This window comes from Sceloporus occidentalis, unplaced genomic scaffold (genome assembly GCF_023333645.1).
Source record: "Sceloporus occidentalis isolate IW3139 unplaced genomic scaffold, rSceOcc1.0.p SCAF_53, whole genome shotgun sequence".
NCBI lineage: Eukaryota > Metazoa > Chordata > Lepidosauria > Squamata > Phrynosomatidae > Sceloporus > Sceloporus occidentalis.
In genome coordinates this window covers 4,736,776-4,751,153 of record NW_028317033.1, presented here as the reverse complement: position 1 = coordinate 4,751,153, position 14,378 = coordinate 4,736,776, and the positions used below count along the sequence as shown (strand labels likewise).

At 40.0% G+C, this 14,378-nt stretch overlaps 1 protein-coding gene across 1 annotated transcript in view; it reads right to left on the bottom strand.

Annotated features, from left to right (window-relative positions):
• Positions 1-14,080, bottom strand: part of LOC149288257 (sushi, nidogen and EGF-like domain-containing protein 1) — a 43,761-nt gene extending 29,681 nt beyond the window's left edge. The window contains exon 1 of the mRNA XM_089491998.1: positions 13,883-14,080. Coding sequence (XP_089348124.1) covers positions 13,883-14,080 — 198 coding nt within the window. The remainder of the gene's footprint in view (positions 1-13,882) is intronic.
• Positions 14,081-14,378: the final 298 nt, after the last annotated feature.

The window sequence follows — 14,378 nt, the reverse complement described above, 5'->3', positions numbered from 1 at the left end:
AGCACTTTATGTCTCCCTCATGTATGGTCTGGTTAGTAAAACTTTCACTGGTGAGCAATTGAAGTTTTGTGTTAAAAGAACAGTTCATTAGCAACGCTGAATCGGTGCCAAAAACTGCTAGTGTATCGAGGTACCATTTTTATTTTTTTTTAACAAATCAAATAGAGGTTTTAAAAATAGTAGCAACAAAAAAATGTATATATACTGTGCTGGTTGAATTAATTTCAAATAGCTGTTAAATATAAAAATTGTACCAAAAGCAGGAAATATTAGGTTGTTTATAAGTATGTCCAAAATATCCAAAATGTGAGTTTGTAACAAAATTGCAGTTTGTGGTATAAAACGCTAACAAGCTGCAAGAAGGACAAACTTGCAAATTCACTAAAGCCAGATTGCAATAGCACACAATCGCATGCAGGAGATGCAAGAGTATGCAAGTTAAAAATTGAGCAAGTTCAGTAATCTGTGAGTTGTCTGTGAATTTAGGGGCAAGACGATCTATGGCGGGGCGTCCAACGTGCTGGCCCATCGGGAAATTTCCGTGGGTAGGCAGACCACATTCAAAGCGGCCGCCCCGGCTGCGAAGTTCAAAGCACCTGTCGTGAGGCTGTAAGACTGCCTCTGCCGGCCTCTTTAACTTCATTAAGTGGCCGGCGGAGGCGGTCTTACAGCCGCACAACGGCTGTTTTGAACTTTGTGGCCGGGCGGCAGCTTTGAACAGATGACGTTCGAGGGGGCGCGCTCACAAAAGGTGTTCCTCATGGCAAGGAGAGAATCTTCACTTCAGAAGAGAACAGGGAAAGAGAAGAAAACAAAAATGTAAGTATTTCCACAAAAATAGGGGTTATAGGAAAGCGGACCCATATTCAAGGGGGGGTGGCTGGGTTATGGCATTACAAAATAAAAATAAACAGGTGCGTATGTGGCTGGGGGTAATAAACATGGCAATGGGGGCATCAATAGACAAGAGGGTGGTTGGGCATCACATTAACCAATATAAAAGGGTGTGGGGGCATAAATGCACAAAGGGGGGCAATATACAAGGTTGTGGGGGGTACATTAATCAATAGGAAAGGGGGTCTGGCTGGGGCATGAATACACAAGGGGGCAAAAATACAAAAGGGTAAGTTAATGACAAAGCAGTGTCAAAAATAAATTTGTTATGCTTCAGTGTGGCAGAGCCTGTCCTGGTGTGTGTTTGGGTGCCGGTGTGGCAGACCCTATCCCGGTGTGTGTGTGTTTGGTGTGTCAGTGTGGCAGAGCCTGTCCCGGTGTGTGTGTTTGGTGTGTCGGTGTGGCAGAACCTGTCCCAGTGTGTGTGGTTGGTGTGTCAGTGTTGCAGAGCCTGTCTCGGTGTGTGTGATTTTGGGTGTGGCAGAGCCTCTCCTGGTGTGTGTGTTTGTGTGTGGCAGAGCCTGTCCTGGTGTGTGCGTGTTTGGGTGTCTGTGTGGCAGAGCCTGTCCTGGTGTCTGTGTTTGGGTGTTGGTGGGGCAGAGCCACATAATTTTATTTATTTCCATAAAATAGCCACCAAAATCCTCAGAACCAGGCCCGTGATGCTCTTAATCCGGTGCTGCCTCCAGTGTGCATCTGCCAGCTTGAATCCAGCATCTGCCCACAGTGTGCTCCAGCCTTGTGCGGTTTTAATTTGCTAAACTTGTTTTAAAAGGTTTGTGGACTGACTTTGTTTTACTGTTTAAGTAATTTAGTATTGATAGAATGACATATAAAAGTTGATCAAAAAACTGTTTGTCCACTGCTTTTTTTCATCGTCGAAAAATTAACCTCGTATTAATTTGCATTATAAAGCTAAAAGGCCATATTTTCTCTCAGTGAAAAATGAGTGCGGCCCACACACTTACATTTCTGATGAAGTGGCCCACTGCAGAAAAAACTTGGACACCCCTGATCTATGAAGACAATGGAGATGCAATGCAGGCTTCTAACACTGGAGGGCGCTGGTGCACAGGGTCATTTTCAAGCCAATGCCATCTAGAAAAGATGGTTTACATTCTTTTTTTGCATGTGTGTCTTTCTTTTGTTTCCACTGATTAACATTGAGGAACAAGGGCCTTGTTCATCATTGCTGGATGGGCCCTCAAAGTGGTAAGTGGCATTTTTTTTTTCTTAACCTCTTCTATCCCACAGGACAGAGATGAGAGGAGGTGTGATATGGGGTTTGTGCCACTCCAGGTGAGATTTTTTTCATTTTTAACCTCATTCACCTAAACCCCACAGGACAGGGATGGAGAGAAGGTGTGATATGGGGTTCATGCCACTCCAGATGAGATTTTTTTTCATTTTTAACCTCATTCACCTAAATCTGCACTGGGTAGGGGCAAAGATGACCCCCAGGTGCACCTTTTTTTAACTTATACCACCGATCCCACTGGGAATGAGATGTAAGGTGTACAGTATACAGATGTACAGTATTTTAATTATGACTTAAACCCCTCATCCCCATAAGCAGGGGTTTGAAGACGGGGTGTATATGGCCATAGGTTCAATCATCAACCCCTTTTGTTATTGCCTTTGCCTTAAATGCAAAAAGACACAAATGCAAAATGTAAAGCCAAAGACATGCAAGTGCTAGCATGCAAGAGCATGTGGCTGTTCCTCCTTAACTTAACTGACCATTTGCCTTCTTGGTGATGAGACCCAGCAGGCAGCTTTCAATGTTTAACGAATTTAAGTACAGACATACCACCAAGAAAGCATTGCACTGGATGTCACAAGGGCAAATATCATCAGTTTCCATCTTAAGTAGAGATCTTGCAAACATTTTTCTATGTTGGCCCGCAAAAAGTCAACTTTGATTAAGATGCCAATAGGGTGGTTACAATGGAGAGCTCTCATGTTCTCAGGAAAATATATATATATTATATATACCGTATTTGCTCGATTATAAGACGACCCTGATTATAAGACGACCCCCCAAATTCTGAATATTAACTTAGGAAAAAAAGAAAAAGCCTGAATATAAGACGACCCTAAAGGAAAAAAGTTTTACCAGTAAATGTTAATTCATGTAAACTATTTTTTTTAATAAAAGCTATGATTGAGAAAAATATTTTTTTTGTTTTTATTTCTTGTATTTTCCAACCTGTCCCCCAGTTACGCACATCTGCCCCCAGGCTTGCCACTCCAATATGGCACTGTGGCCCATGATATGCCTTTTAACCCTCTATATGCCACTGTGCCCCATGGTATGCCTTTTGACCCCCTATGTGCCACTCTGCCTCCAGAAATGCCTTATACCCCTATATGCCACTCTGCCTCCAGAAATGCCTTATACCCCTATATCCCATTCTGGCATTTAGGGGGTTAAAATGCATATTATGGGGCAGAGTGGCATATAGGGAGGTATAAGGCATTTCAGGAGGCAGAGTGGCATTAAGGGAGTTAAAAGGCATTGTATAGAGCACTCTGCCTCCAGAAATGCCTTATACCCCTATATGCCACTCTGGCATTTAGGGGGTTAAAATGCATATTATGGGGCAGAGTGGCATATAGGTGTATAAGGCATTTCAGGAGGCAGAGTGCTCTATTAAATGCCCCCTTAACGCCACTCCAGAAATGCCCTATGCCCCCATTTAACACACACACACACACACACACACACACCCTATACCCCCATTTAACTAACACACACACACACACACACACTCTCCCCTCCCCTCCCCTCTCAGCCCTCTCTTACCGGTGCTTCCAGCCGGGGCAGCGGGTTGACGTCGCCTTCTGCTGCAGCCGGAAGGAGGTGGAGTTGGCAGCGGGGGTTTGTCTGCGTCCGTCGCGTATACTTTCCCCGGCTGTCAGAGATCAGAGTTCCCCGCACCGGTGCGGGGAACTCTGATCTCTGACAGTCGGGGAAGGTTTGCGCGACGGACGCAGACAACCCCCGCTGCTAGCCACACCTCCTTCCGGCTGCAGCGGACGTTGTCTACGCGGATCGCGTAGACGTCAACCCGCTGCCCCGGCAATACAGCAGGAAGCACCGGTAAGTGTGTGTATGATGGGGGGGGGGGTGAGACAGGAGGATCCAGGTCCCCTGCAGCGGTGCGGGGGATCTGGATCTTAGTCTCCTAATCAGACTCTATTTGAGGTCTGATTAGAAGACGACCCCGATTAGAAGACGAGGGGTATTTTTCAGAGCATTTGCTCTGAAAAAAACCTCGTCTTATAATCGAGCAAATACGGTATATATATACACACACACATACATATGGTCCATCTAACCCTACACACAACTCCTTCAGGAAACTTGGATATAGCATGGGGGTGACCCATATAAAGTTTCCTTCATGACGCTCATAGGGGTCAGAGATTCATTAGGCATTAACTGACAGACGTTGGGTTAAAATGAAGCAAGTATAAATTTTATTTTAAGATATAATTGGATGTTTTTGTTTAAGTATACTATGGGTATCTCACGTGTAACAATGTGCCAAACCTGCCTAGGGTTAAGTCCACATACACAAAAGCATCATCCCAAGAGCAGGCACCTCTGTGCTTCATGTTTGCTCATGAATGTTCGTGACTAAAGTAGAACATTCAATCAGAATTCCTGTTTCCTTTTATATTGTAAAGGAGCATGCAGTCTTCCCTTCCAGAGCTCAAGTACCAAGGGATCTAGCATCTGGTATGCACTTCTTCCAATGGATTCAAACAGATTCTGTCACAATTCCTCTATGCGATTACTATTCAACTGTAACGGCCTAAGCATAGATCTTGTTCTTTTACCCCCCTCCTTCACGCAATTCCTTTCTCTCATTTCATTTGTGTTCCCTGATCTTAAAAAAAAAAAGAAATATTAATTGGATGGGTTGTTCAAATAGGGAACATTTTCTTGTCTAAACAACAAATTAAAACAAAGAGCAAAACATTTTCAAACTATTACTGAGCATACCCTCATAATTTTCTCTACCCCCAGGCAATATGCTACACGAACCTTTCCAAAAATAAGTGGGAAAAACAGGAGAATTATTATTAATTAATATCAGGCCTTAAAGTCATCAAACACACTCACAGAGACCACTAGCCTACAGTTTGATTAAAAACCCACCTTGTTACATTTACGATATACAAGCAGATATCTCTTGGGTGAGAGCACATTATAAAAAATAAAAACATTGTATGCTATACCTATCACCTTATAATGTCACCAAATGTCGTGACTTTGTATATGATGCCATATAATTCTCTTCAAAACTGAATAAATTCCTTAAAAAATAAATAAAAGGTTTTCAAAAGTAGATAAACTTGTCATGTGCCTGCATACACAGAAAATGAAGTTTTGTTGCTGCAATAAAACTATATTGATGAGGACAGCTGGTACTAAAGCAGAATTATAAATCCCTAAGGAATGTGAATTCTTTGTGGATTGATGAGTTTTATTACTAACCCACATAAAAATGTTACAAAAAAGAATTTCAGACCCCACATCCTTAGCTCCTTGTATGTAACCCCCAAGGGGATATTCACTTATAAATAAGGGAGGGTAATAAAACGCATCTATCCTTTTGCTAAATGATCAACTCGCGCTGTTAGATATTAAAGGGAAAATAATACCCTTCCCAAGTATGTCAAGTACCTTATAATACCTCTAAAAAGTGTAACATTTCCGGTACAGTATATCATGCATAATTAACTGAAACTTAGCAGTTTAAAGGGACCTCACCAATAAGGAAAGCATATTAAAATACCAAACACATCTCCTGCACGGAAAAAAGCTGTGGGGTGGCCAACATACTAACTACATTAAGCGTGGAAAAAACACTTAGCAGCTGAAGCTGCGTTCCACAAACATTGGGTCAACCAACGAAGAAGAAACTATATCTTGCGAAACAGGTATACATACAGCCACTTGGGGAAATGGTCTACTTTATTAGCAGTTCCCAGGGAACCTCTCACGGAGGTCCCCCTTCTGTAAAAGAATGCTTTCAAGTTCCGGTTTTATTCTATGAAGATGACATAAAAATATAAGTGGGAAACCCCCCCACAGCACTCATAGATCTGGAAGAGGCTGTTTATTTAAACTTACAAATGCCATATGTTTAGACTCATATGGGATGCATCAGGAGGGACATCCAATTGGTTGCAGGGGAGATTGCCTCCACTTTTATCAGATTTTACCAGAAATGTTTTTATACATAACCCCACAGTATTCCTTTGCGCATACACAACATCTCTCTTTTACACATAATGTGTTTGGTGTGGGGGGTTAATATAATACAGCTGCTCTGTGTTTTCTTTATCGGGTTATTGCTCGGAGCTTATTCTAATCCTTGAAGGGCATTTTTTCGCTGGCCAAATTCACTTCAAGCTTGAAAGAGCATGGTCCATTTGCTCTCTTGTTTTGGCTAAAGTTAAGTGAACATGGTAATAGTATCCAGATATTATACAGAACCATAAAATATTTTGCCATGTTATATATGAAAGATCTGTGTTTATAGATACGAAAGTTGATTGGAGGATAGATCTTGCATATCTTTTAAATAAAAATAAAAAAAAGATTCTGCACCACATTCTGCCCCTAGCCTTCCATATATTAGCTGCAAATACTCCACTGCCAGCTCTCTTCAACTCCGCCACCTCTACCATTAACACCTCCACTCGCTTTTACAACATAAGGCTTGTGCTCTGCCTCTTGTCTAAACTGGCCAATACTGGGAACCGCGTGGTTCCCTTAGAATCCAACTAATATGCTACCCAATAGAAATCCTTCATTTTTTATCTCCTCACTGTAATAGTGTTGTGGAATATGGTGGGGCTTTCCAAAAACACAACATAGCATGGTGGACGCAAGCCAGTAGCATGGGATTACGAGTATCCATACTTTCATCCTTGCCTTGATTTACACAAGAGTAGCCTAATTTAGTGTCAACACAGTCAGGGGCTATAGGGAAATTTGGAAAAAACAAGAGAAATCTGTGAAACAGAGGAGCAAGGAGAGGAGACAACCAGGACTTATTCCATCCTCCCACTGGAGAAATCTCTTCAGAGGGAGAATGACATCTTGGGGGAGTCATGTGGAGGTGAAATCTGTCAGAGCCCTATCAGGGATGCATTAACACGTTTTGATACAAAAATAACGGAAAACATATTTTTCCAACAGAGAAGTCAATAACTTTCAATGTCTAACTTGGGGGAAAAATGCATGGAAATAATTGGGAAAGCCAAAAATAACTAGACCTTATAAACCATGTTTATATTAAGGTATGTGAAAGAAAACAAATTCCTGAGCAGAAAATATCTTGGAGGTAAACAAAGTTTTAGGTAAGACTGATAGACGAGTTTGTAATAATTTGGAAAATGTACACACATCCAACAATATGTTTAAACATGCAGATTCAGGGACGTGATAGAATTTAGGATTACAAATATTTGCCGATTGTAAGTAAAGTATTTACGGACAAGCCTGTGAGGTCTGGAAAGTTATGTGCCGAAGAACCTTCTGAATAAGAGCTTTTAAAACTGGTCCTCAACTGATAAGTGACCGTAAACAAACCGCTTGAGGAAGAATAGAGTTGTGTTTATATAGTGTGTAGCCACTGCAAAGGTAATATGGCCAAGTGTCACCACAGGGGTCATAAGGCAAGAGGTTGAAGTGGGAAGTACTAAGATGCTTAGCCACTGGACCACGTTGCTCTTTAATTTGTACAGTTGGTTTAGTTAGGAAGAATGAGTAACTCAATTATTCTTGGTTGTCATAAGGAGATACGGAAACCTGAACTGTGGCAGACCTTAAAGATTGAAGTTGATGACCACTATACCAGAGTAGGTTATTATTTTTTCTTACAATTCCATACATGCCACTGGCAGCATCTGATATATAGGAAGGTTAATTATTAACCAGCACTACTGATGAAGTGTGCTCTTTTTGTGGCCTTCAGTCTAGTCTATTTTAGTGTGTGATGGTAAGGACTGGTCAGCATGTAAAATATGCTCCAAATGCAGTATTTGACTACAATATGTTTCAAATTAGCCGGCCACAGGGCTGGGCCAAATCCCACAGTGTTATCTTTTAATTCTTTTCAAATCTCTGAATATGATCCAGAGGGTCTAGAAGTATGAAAGAGTACCTAGAAGGTTCCCAGTATTTGAACGATGGTCCACCTCAGACCTATTCCACTATTCAGTCTTCTGATCTCTGTGATTAAGATACAATCAAGCAATTGAAGGGACCATTTACTGTCCCTTACCTGTCCTGCAGAAACTACTCATGCATTTGCAAGGGGACACCTCAAATACCACATAGCTATCACGTGCATTAAAATGCATACAACGGCTGGAGCGTCCCTTCAGCATTAAACCAATGAGCAATGTCTATTATTGTTATTATGAAATGCCTGGGTCTGGGTGTTTGGACCTCAAAACAACTGAGTTTATTCAATTGCTGTATTCTTGAAGATGGGGCTTTTCATAGTTTTCCGATCTTTTTTACATATATTTTTCTGGCATCTTCTCAGAAATAACAAAAATTGCTTGTTGGGACTCAATGGGATTTCTTCATCAGAAGTTTAATTATTCATATTAGGCAAAGAATTAGTTAAAGAATAACGTTATCAATGTTTATGCTAATTGTAATGGCATTGAATCACGGGTTTTACATATTTTTAGTTAGCAGGACCAAAATGTTTCTCAGCTGTTCATCGAACAATGGGCCGTGTTTATAAAAAGAAACGTTGATAAAAGATGCTTAATACTGAATAGTCACCCATATTAATTGTATGGAATAGCTTGCCATCGAGTTGTTAGTGGAAGACACCTAGGGATGAGGTTTGTAGTCCAAAAATATCTTCAAGGCTTTGTACATAAAACATGAGTTATCAACCCGTTGCCTTCAAGCAATTTTGGACAACAAATGCATCAACTAACTGATGGGAGACGAAGTCCAAAAAACAGTAAACGGGCCATGTTTTTCCCAATTCTTGGTTACTGAGCGAAAAATCACATTTTCATAAAAATCTTTTAGGACTGCATACTTGCAGCTCAGCCCATACACGTGTTCTAAATATAGACCCGAGTGAGTATATAAACATAAAGTATACATTCAGAGAACGTGCTTTTCCATGTGTGCCCTTACAGTTGGGGGCTTTGAGCTATGCTCATGCTTTGAAGATTAAAAAGGTATATATTTCTTTAACCCAGCACCGCAGATCTCATGCATCCAGTAATTTACATCTGGATTGAGTTCGAACACTCTAGGGAATTAAATGGATGAATTTCCACAGTGTTTTTTTTCTCTTTTACTTGCAATTTTTTTTTTTTAAAAAGTTTAGGGAGTCATGTTGCGTAATCAGTACAAATTGTTTTCGGTAAAACCCGATAGCTTTATGCATAGTTGCATAAGCTGTGTCAATTGTTTTAGTACAAGGTCAGATGGCAAAGACCCCGTCCCTCCCCCAATATCCCTCTGTCTTCGCTCTTATTAATGCAGCTCAAGCTGTATAAACCGCCTGTTCTCTAGAGAGTAACACTACTGTACACAAACTGGATATGATTGTTTGAGTCACGACTTGAAAATACAAAAAAAACAAAGAGACAAATAACAAAATAAGATGAGTCTATGATTGTTGCGAGTTTGCGACTATTACAATGTCTCCATAAAGGATTTGCCATATTCATAAACACACTGAGAAAGGTGTGATGTCTTAGGACGCGGTAACCTCTTGCAATTAGATCCTCCAGGCTAATACTCATAACCCTACTTCTAATACTACAAAAAAAAAAATCCAAGTAACAATTGACTTACATAAAACAATCCAAGACATGACATAATAAAGCAGAATAAACATAAAGTAAGCAAAGAAAAAAAGAACCGCATTATTAATAAATTGGATTAGCCTACATGCGTCCACATGTTTAACCTACAAAAAAAGAAACAACTGCAAGATGAATGTGCTGCTTCGTGTACCCATAAATACTTCCAAATTTAAAATCAAACACAAATGTGAATAGGACATTGTACTTGACTATAACATATGCGTGTCAGAGGACAAAGCTCATGGGCCAGAATTATTTTTACATATCGTACACTAAAATATACATTAACAGCATGATACGGCTTCAACAGGAACTCGACGCAGATCTGAAAATGCATTGTTTAAAAGAAAGTTCTAAATTTGCTGCTCTTATTTCAGCCGAGTCAATTTTAGCTACAAAAAAAACAAACTTTAAAGGGAAAAGGCAAGCAACTGTCCTTCCCTGGGGTCTCAATATCAGTCCTTATTTAACTCCTTATTTATTAAAACCATATACTGTATATATTGTTCTAGTTTTGGAGATGTGTGATATTAAAAATGTTGTTTTTAAAATTTGTGACCATTATTACTGTGTTCAATTAGTCCCTCTATTATTGAAGGCATCTGTATGTATGTATGTATATATATATATACACAAAATATACCACAAAATACTATTCACTATTGACATGATATTTATATATTTGATCAGTCATTTAGTATGAAAGATATGATAATAAATGATACACACCAAGAGTAGCTAAAAAAAAACCAAAACATACCCCTGAAATACCCTCAAAATATGCTGCAGCAAGGATCACTGAAGAAAAAAAAATAGAAATATCCTGAGAAATATGTATGGTGTGCGGTATATGTTTAATGTTTTTTTACTTATTTGGCATTTTTTAGCTTTAAAACAAACCCCCAGTTCACCAGTGAATGAACACACAGAAGCTTGCTGGTCGATAGAATGCATTGCGTCATTAAGGATGCCGAGGGGTTAAAAGTAAGGGGCTATTTTACCGAACTGAAGCTGAGATCTGCGAAAGAAACTGTCTAAATTCTTGCCCTGATGCGATCTTTCTTTTATTCTCGTTGGACGCTTGCAAAGGCAGCCAGTACTAATTAGCTTCTCTAGCTTCAATATTAATATTAGCCACTTGTATGAGTTCTTGTTCTTGAATCGTATCCAATCTACTAGATAAATACCATGGCTCCTTATCATACTGCCTTGTGGTAAACAATAGAATGGCTCAATTAAAGTCCACGGAGGAAAGGATTAAGCAGGACTTTATGAGCACTGCCATAAAGCATCAGCTCAGTTTGGTATTTGAGCAGGGAAAGTCACCCAATATATCACATGACTGCGTAAGATGGCGGCCTTCAGGTCTGCAGATAAAGGTTTTTTGGGATTAAAATTAGATAAAACCAGGTTTTTGTCGATCCTAATCTATATTACCTTATACAGCACCTTATATTATGTTCCAGGAGAGAAGCATATTTTCTATGGGGTTCTTCTTTAAAACCACGCAACTAAACAATACATTCTAATAATTTCATAATTTTCGGTGCTATTTGAAAAAAGGAAAAAACACAACATATCCTACACTAGCTGTGATTTTATAAAGTATTCCACACTCTGCACACAGCTTGTCCAGAAGAAGAGGACATCTTGGAATGCCATTAAGCTGCAGCAGCGCATGCGCACAGATATCTGGTCACGTGAAGGCAACGCGCGGAGAGGCGCTAAGGCAGGAGGCGGCAGGGAGAGCGGAGAGGAGTTTATGTACACAACTTCAGCTGTTACATATTTTATCTAAGTGATACATTGTCAGTCTTGTATAATGTGTTGCTATAAAGTTCAAAACAGAAAGTAAATGAGAAGTTTAATGTTCCCCAGAGCTAGTGCTAGCCAACTGCTGCCATCCACCGTTATCCAGCGCAGAACATTCACTTCATGTAACATGCTTGGAGGCAATAAAGGGCAGCTTCTTGTTCTAAGCAAACCAGTGAAAGATGTAAGAGCTTCAGGGCTCATTACTAGACGTGCAAATGGGCCAAAAACTATTCGGACACATTTTTCGGTTCACGTTCCTTGCCCATCCCGTTCACATAAAAACCGGATGGGATGGCATTTTTTATTTGGAAACAAAATTTGTCGCCTGGTGCTCACGTTCACTCTCATTTTCTTTCATTCTCTCACGCTCTCCTAGCATCTTGTTCTTCATCTTCTATCTTCGCCCGCATCACCGTAGACCTAACATGGCCCAAAAACTTCCAACAAAATATCAATGTTTATGGTGACATCCTCTCCCCTGATCTTCCAATAGGGAAAGAGGACGTCAATAAAAGCAAAGACATTTTGGGCAGAAGTTCGCGCCAGGTGAAGAACACGGGAAAGCGGAAGTGAAAGCAGAATCGGTAGGGAAACATGTAGACAGCATGAGTGAGAGTGAATGAGAGAGTGAATGGATTTCTAACAAAAATTCGGAGCTTTTTGCTTTGTTTCCGTCTGCTTCGTGGGGTATATCCTAGTGCAAATAGCCACCATACGGCACATTTGCAACTTGTACGAATCCAAATGCACAAGGGTACTAATTGTTATTGCTTTGCTAAACTAAATGGAATATTTTTACTTAAATTGGCAAATGGACCATAATCCACTCTTTTCTACCGGATGCCTTGATATCACAGAGATCCTTGTTGCCAATAGGAACCGACTGTTCCTATTGGCAACATTTTGTTATTGTAAGTCAAATTGGTATATACTACTTGTTATGTCCTATTTACCCATTGTACAGCGCTATGAAATAGGATGTCGCTATATAAAACAATAAATAATAATAATAATAGGAGCAGGGCAGACAACAGATTCTAATGTATAGGACGTATGTGAAACGCTTTTAAATGTATTATGCTTGTTTGAAAATTAGTACATTTTCAATTACATTAAAAATGGGGTTTGAAATACAGTATATGGTGTTGGATTTTAACCGTGGCCAGCATTTTATCAACTGGAATACGAAGGTACAGATAAAAGATCATTAGCTTAATATTAACGTACATAATATTGAAAATATAATATGGAAAAGCCATGCAAGTCCGGCAAAAACTCATAGAACTTTAGCATGTAATAATTATTGTCAGACTAGTTTAGCTTCATAACACGGTTTAACTCCTGTTATCAAATCAAAACTAATAATGACTCATAACTTATATACACAAATATATATATATATATGTATATACACACTGTACATATATTGTATATACACACACACAAACATACATATATATATATATATATATATATATATATATATATATATATATATATATATATATATATATATATATATAGAGTATGTCTCCTATCATGAAGGTGATTTATATACCGTAGAATTAAAAAATAAATGACAATGGAAAGCATCACTACAGTAGGTATAGTGTGCAGAGGAGAAATGCACAGATGTGTTTTAAGCAGAGAAAACGGGGAGCTGGACCAACATGACGGTAACACAATACAAGCTGGAATCACCTACTAAGTAAAATGATCGACCAATATTGAGTTAAAATGTATATTTTGTGGATACCCTTAACGGCTTGTGAGCATATTGCAAATTGTATCTTTGAAAATAGTTTATGACCTGTGAACCATTCTGACCCACAAACTACTGATCCTAATGTATAGCAGAGAAAAAGGCAGGGAACCCCAGGCGTCTTTAATATTCCTATTTCTATACATAATTACATGTCTGTGCCAGTCCAAGTAGGGTAGCTATTGGGTCACTCCAGGAAAAGGGCTGCAAATGAAGGAATAAACCCACCTAGAGATTATTATTATTTATTGTATTATATAGCGCTGTACAAAGAGTAGACAGGACATAACAATTAGTATATAACATAAGAAGATAACAAAGAAACAACAGGTAAAGAAGGCCATGCTCAGATGAGCTTACATTCATCTTGAGATGTTCTTATCAGAAGACCTTAATGTCCATGGGACATCAGTGAGCAAGCAGGGAAGCCAAGTGCACACAAGCAGCCCTGGTTTCAATCATACTTTCCAGTACTGCACTACTGAATATGCAGGAACCATAACACGGAATGCATACAATAGATTCCTGAACAGTACTCACATAGAGGCCACCATGCTTGTCGCCAAAGAAAGTGAAGGCTCTGGAGATGGATAGCAGTCCAGATCCACCATCGTCTTGTCTTCTGGTGATCAAATCGCCCACCCTGGGGCCAAAGGGATAGAAATCTGCCAGTGGCACCAAGCAGTGGACACAACACAGCACAGAGCACAGACCCCACAGCAGGGTCACTGACCCCATTCCCAGAGGTGAGGGCACTGTCACTGCCTGGGTGGCTTCTTTCACCCCGTGGCTTAAATGGATTCTCAAAGATGCTCCTCCTCTACCCTCTAGGAGAAATCTCACGAGTGGATCACCCAAGATACAGATAGACTACAAGATGGGTTCAACTGAGATCCGCGGACTCTAAAGAGTTCACGCAGTTGGCTGCCCATCATACCCCATCACCCCTAGATACCCCCAGTGCCTCCTCACCTGCGGAATCACAATAGCTCTAAACCCCCTGCTATCCGCTCAACGTTCTCACCACATTCTAAGC